At 45.4% G+C, this 5990-nt stretch overlaps 1 protein-coding gene across 2 annotated transcripts in view; it reads right to left on the bottom strand.

Moving 5' to 3' along the window:
• IFNAR1 (interferon alpha and beta receptor subunit 1) overlaps nt 1-5571 on the bottom strand; it is a 14560-nt gene extending 8989 nt beyond the window's left edge. Inside the window, exons 1-3 of one of the 2 annotated variants that reach the window (XM_031062637.1) lie at nt 5453-5571; nt 1911-2095; nt 478-635 (exon numbers count right to left, since the gene is read on the bottom strand). In XM_031062637.1, coding sequence (XP_030918497.1) covers nt 478-635; nt 1911-1929 — 177 coding nt within the window. In that variant the 5' untranslated portion in view covers nt 1930-2095; nt 5453-5571. Of the gene's footprint in view, nt 1-477; nt 636-1910; nt 2096-4948; nt 4989-5452 lie in introns of those variants that run through there. The other variant, XM_031062636.1, reaches the window with a different exon arrangement.
• Between the last annotated feature and the right edge of the window lie 419 nt (nt 5572-5990).

The following is a 5990-nucleotide window of genomic DNA, read 5'->3' as shown; positions in this document are numbered from 1 at the left end:
CCTCAGGGATTCTCCAGCCCCTTCCCAGCTCCCTCAGGGATTCTCCAGCCCCTTCCCAGCTCCCTCAGGGATTCTCCAGCCCCTTCCCAGCTCCCTCAGGAATTCTCCAGCCCCTTCCCAGCCCTGGACACACTCCAGCCCCTCCAGGTCCTTTCTGAAGTGATGATTTTGATCTGACCTCCAAAAAGAACACAGATTGCCCTTTGATCCCTGCCCTAATTTAGATGACTCTCACTTCCCTAAAAAAGATTAAAAAGGAAGAGTTTCTCCCCTGCTCTTCACAGGAGAGCTCTGGGTGCTCTGCAGGACACACATGCTGCCTTGGAAGCCAGTTCACAATGGCAGCACCCCAAAAAAGTCCCTGGATCAGGGCAATCCCTATAAAACAATCCTGTGGTAAGAACAAAATCATCCCACCAAGAAAAAAAAACCTCTCCCAACTTTCAAACACACATAACAAAAAAGAAGTGCTCATACCTGAGCATGGGAGGAGTTTTCCCAGAAGACCAGGTTATATTTAAAACTCAGATCATTGATCCACATTTTTTTCCTCTGATTTGCTTCTGGAGGAGAAACTGTAACTTTTACAACTCCATTTGTGGACTGCAATTCCAGTCCTGGTGGACCAATCTGAGCTGCAAATATGGAAAGAAAAAAGAAACATTAAACATGTCTACTTTGAGAAAATAAACCCCAAGAAGTGGTTTAAATAATAAACCTAAAATACCTGTCTATGGTTTCTTATTTTTAATAATTTTGAATAATCACCCACAGGATCTTAAGTTTTCATGACTCTGGCAGTTTCTAAAAGTAATTTTACCTAGCAACCAACTACCATCACCAGGTTCTAAAAGCAGTTAAGATTAAATATTTCCAGCAAATGTTGTCCAAAAGAATCAGGATAAATTATTCTAAAACCTGCAAGGCAAGGGATTTAGCTCAGTCCAATAAATCCAACTTCAGAGAAAGGATTCAGTAGCACTGGAACTGCCGAAAAGCCACAAACTTCCCAAAAATGGGGTTCTTGGGGCAACCTGGTCTATGGAAGGTGTCCCTGGAAGGGGTGGAATTGGATGGGTTTTAAGGTCCCTCTCAATCCAGACCAGTCTGGGATTCAACAAAAATCTACCATCAAAAAGGACTGTTCCAATAAATAATCTGGGAAAATACAGAGTGACAGGAAATTCAGTCAGGAAACCAGCACCACCTGGAATAGTTTTCCCTTTCCAGAAAAGACAGAATTGCAGCATTCCATGACCTGCAGATGCCTGATCTCACGTTCCTGTTGGGAAACTTCCCCTGTCCTACTGGTACCAGCAGTGGAAACCACACGTGGTTTTCCCACAATCCCTCATTCCTGACTGCTTTGGGTTGGGAAGGACCTTAAAGCTCATCCCATCCCACCCCTGCCATGGCAGGGACACCTCCCAGTGTCCCCAGTGTCCAGCCCGGCCTTGGGCACTGCCAGGGATCCAGGGGCAGCCCCAGCTGCTCTGGGCACCCTGTGCCAGGGCCTGCCCACCCTGCCAGGGAACAATTCCTCATTGCCAAGACCCCATCCAGCCCTGCCCTCTGGCACTGGCAGCCATTCCCTGGCTGCTGTCCCTGCAGGCCTTGTCCCCAGTCCCTCTGCAGCTCTCCTGGAGCCCTTCAGGCCCTGCCAGGGGCTCTGACCTCTCCCTGCAGCTTCTCCTCTCCAGGTGAGCACCCCCAGCTCTCCCAGCCTGGCTCCAGAGGGGCTCCAGCCCCGTGGCTCCTCTGGGCTCCCTCCAGCAGCTCCAGGTGCTCCTGCTGCTGGATCTCAGGGCTGGAGGCTCTGCAGGTGGGCTCCCACCTGAGCAGGACAGGGAGCAGACTCCTCCCGAGGTGCTAAAGGAAGCAAATCGTCCCTGCAAACCCCGAGCTCGTACCAACTTGTTCTGGCACCATCTCCAGGACCTGGGACCACGGGGACACCAGTGGCCCTGCCTGGGCCCTCACGCGCACGTAGTGGGCATCGTAGTACTCCGAGATGGCCGAGGAGAAGTCACAGCCTGTGCCAGCCACAGCCTGGCACCCTGGCAGCTCCTGCCAGCCCGTGGGCTCCAGCTCTGGCCTGTGGGACAGAGAACAGCCCGGATTAAACACCAGCCCCAGGAGAAACATCCCAGATAAACAACAGCCCCAGGAGAAACACCAGCCCCAGGAGAAACATCCCAGATAAACAACAGCCCCAGGAGAAACACTCCAGATAAACAACAGCCCCAGGAGAAACATTCCAGATAAACAATACCCCAGGAGAAACAACAGCCCCAGAAGAAACAACAGCCCCAGGAGAAACACCAGCCCCAGGAGAAACATCCCAGATAAACAACAGCCCCAGGAGAAACACTCCAGATAAACAACAGCCCCAGGAGAAACACTCCAGATAAACAACAGCCCCAGGAGAAACACCCCAGATAAACAACAGCCCCAGGAGAAACATTCCAGATAAACAATACCCCAGGAGAAACAACAGCCCCAGGAGAAACACCTCAGATAAACAACAGCCCCAGAAGAAACAATAGCTCCAGGATAAACAACAGCCCCAGAAGAAACAACAGCCCCAGGATGAACAACAGCCCCAGGAGAACAACAGCCCCAGGAGAAACCCCCAAAATAAACACCAGCCCCAGGAGAAACACCCCAGATAAACAACAGCCCCAGGAGAAACACCCCAGATAAACAACAGCCCCAGGAGAAACAACAGCCCAAGGAGAAACAGCCTGGAATAAACAACAGCCCAGGATAAACAGCCCACATTAAACAACACCCCAGGATAAACAGCCTGGGATCAACAGCCTGTGAGACACAAGGCTCACTCTAAGTTGGTGACAAGTTGAATAAGGGGTAGCAGGGACAGTGCCAGCTCTGGGGTGCCTGGCAACTGCCAGAAGCACACATTGACTGGAACAGTTCTGAGGCACTTTCTCAGGGCATGAGTCAAATGCATTCGCATGAAGATTGTACATATTCAACCTTCCCTGAAGTTCACATGCTCCAGGAATTCTTTATCTTAGTTTGGCCCATGATTTCATCTTCTTAGAGCACAATGCACGTGGGATTGTGAGAGTTTTGTATTTTATTTCCTCACAAGGCCCCCTGGTCTGTGGTTTGACAGCTATTGATAGCCCAAGGGGCAGTGGTGGATTTCTTTTGCTCTTTTGGTGCTATTTGCCTAGTTCTTTCCAATGTTTTCTTATCACACAGAATTGTAGCCAGTTTTACAAGTACTTTCAATCAATATTAGCTATTTCACTATTGAATAGATACTAAATAGATATTTCACTATTGTCAGTTAGTCACAAAAATAAAGGCATTAGTTATTTCACAACTAAAATCATTATTTTATTAATTTTTAATATCATTAATATTAATATAATAATACAAAATAATAAGTTGTTATATTCATTATTATTTCTTCACTACTACAATTACTTCTGCAGAAATTAATGTTATAATACACAGTGCATAATATTTTGCAAAAGCCCAAACTATAATATATATCTATCACACTAAGATATACAATCCACACAGGGATTAGAGTATTAACTAGAAAAGGCTGACAAATTATACTACATCAAAAGCAGTTAAAAAGAGATTACAAACTGTACTCCATCAAAATAATTTAGAAAAGCCAATAATGGCAAAATACAATAACTACACAGTTATTTATGAAACATCCCAGGATAAATAGCCTGGGATAAATCCAATCCACAACCACTGAAATTATTCTTATTTTCTTCTTAACTTTATAAACATCACCCCTTTTCATGCTGCTTTATCAGCAGTGCAATCGGTGTTATCTCCTTATAAATTATCCTACAACTGCCAGATCACAGAATTACATCCTCAGGATTATTACATTTCCTAGCCTGGCAAAGATTTTATAATTCATGGGAAGAAATTTTAAAGTCTTGTCAAAAGTGGGTACAGGAGCATAAAACCAGCAGAACTCCACTAATCATCACATGAGCCAGGAATGGAAATTAAGGGAAAATAAAAACCACAGAGGTGAAAAGTGGAGTTCAGCAACAATCAGCTTTTCAGCAGCTCTTTTTTAATCAGCACACATCCACACCTCAGTAAAGAAAAAGATTTATAAAGACATTTAATATGTCCTGGCCAAAAAAGGAGGCACAGACTTGAAGGAGTAATTGCTCATCCTCAACTCCTACCATGTCTTTCAGACCAGTCTGATATTTTTAAAAGTAAATCTACTTTCAAAGCAGCTGTTCTTATCTACATATTGGAAAATAAGAGCTATTTTTTTAAAATCCAAAATCCCAGAATGGTTTGGGAGGGACCTTAAAGCCCATCCTGTTCCACCCCTGCCATGAGACCTTCCATGATCCCAGGTTGCTCAGAATTTCAGTAATTTTATCTCAGAAATGTTTTTCAATATTTACTTGTCAGGAAAGTGCCACAGACTGCTTGTGCTAATGTGTGCAAAAGAACTGGGATATGGAACAACTGAAGGAAACCAAGGAAATATTTAAGAACAAACTTTAAATTGTTTTGTCTGGGCATTAAACTTGCAGCTGAGAAATGTGGGTCAATGAACTCTGAGAAATTAGTTGAAAGTTATACTGAAAATTCCCTCAAATCCTCTGTGTTTGGCCATAGCTACAGAAAAACCAAACAAACCAGACTAAATTTAGGAAGGCCATTGAGAGTCTTGAGTGCAGCCAGAGGGGACAATGAGGCTGGAGAGGGAACACAAACCCTGAGAGGAACCCCTGAGGGAGCTGGGGCTGCTCAGCCTGGAGAAAAGGAGACTCAGGGCTGCCCCCATCACTCTGCACAGCTCCTGAAAGGTGCCTGTGCTCACCTGGGGCTGGGCTCTTTCTCCAGCAGCACTGACACAACCAGAGCACACAGCCTCCAGCTGCACCAAGGCCTGTACCCCAGTGCCAGGGATGGCACTCACCACTGGAACTGGGCTGAGAATGTCACGCTGGGGTCACTCCCCCTGTACCCCAGTGCCAGGGATGGCACTCACCACTGGAACTGGGCTGAGAATGTCACGCTGGGGTCACTCCCCCTGTACCCCAGTGCCAGGGATGGCACTCACCACTGGAACTGGGCTGAGAATGTCACGCTGGGGTCACTCCCCCTGTACCCCAGTGCCAGGGATGGCACTCACCACTGGAACTGGGCTGAGAATGTCACGCTGGGGTCACTCCCCCTGTACCCCAGTGCCAGGGATGGCACTCACCACTGGAACTGGGCTGAGAATGTCACGCTGGGGTCACTCCCCCTGTACCCCAGTGCCAGGGATGGCACTCACCACTGGAACTGGGCTGAGAATGTCACGCTGGGGTCACTCCCCCTGTACCCCAGTGCCAGGGATGGCACTCACCACTGGAACTGGGCTGAGAATGTCACGCTGGGGTCACTCCCCCTGTACCCCAGTGCCAGGGATGGCACTCACCACTGGAACTGGGCTGAGAATGTCACGCTGGGGTCACTCCCCCTGTAGTCCCAGCTCAGGGTGAAATTGGTGTTCACCACGTGCACCCGCACGTCCTCAGGGCTCGGCAGGCTGCTCTGGCCTAGGAGACACCAGTGAGCACAGAAATCAAATGTTACAATCAGAAAAAAAGAAAATATAAAGATAAAATTAAAATAAAACATTTAAAAAAACCAACAAAGTATTATGATAAAAAGCAAATAAAATATTAGGATGAAATTAAGATTAAATATTACCATAAAAAGCAAAGAAAGTATAAAGATAAAATGAAAATAAAATGTTAAAATAAAATAAAGTATTATGATAAAATGTAAATAAAATATTAGGATAAATTTAAGATAAAATATTACCATAAAAAGAAATTAAAATATTAAAGTAAAATTAAAATAAAATGTTAAAACAAAATATAATAAAAAGCAAATAAAATATGAGGATACAATTAAGATAAAATATTACAAGAAAAAGAAAAGAAAATATTAATATAAAATTAAAGTAAAAT

Source organism: Geospiza fortis, unplaced genomic scaffold (genome assembly GCF_000277835.1).
Source record: "Geospiza fortis unplaced genomic scaffold, GeoFor_1.0 scaffold96, whole genome shotgun sequence".
Taxonomy (NCBI): Eukaryota; Metazoa; Chordata; class Aves; order Passeriformes; family Thraupidae; genus Geospiza; species Geospiza fortis.
The sequence above is the reverse complement of the archived record's forward strand: the minus strand, read 5'-3'. Positions and strand labels throughout refer to the sequence as shown.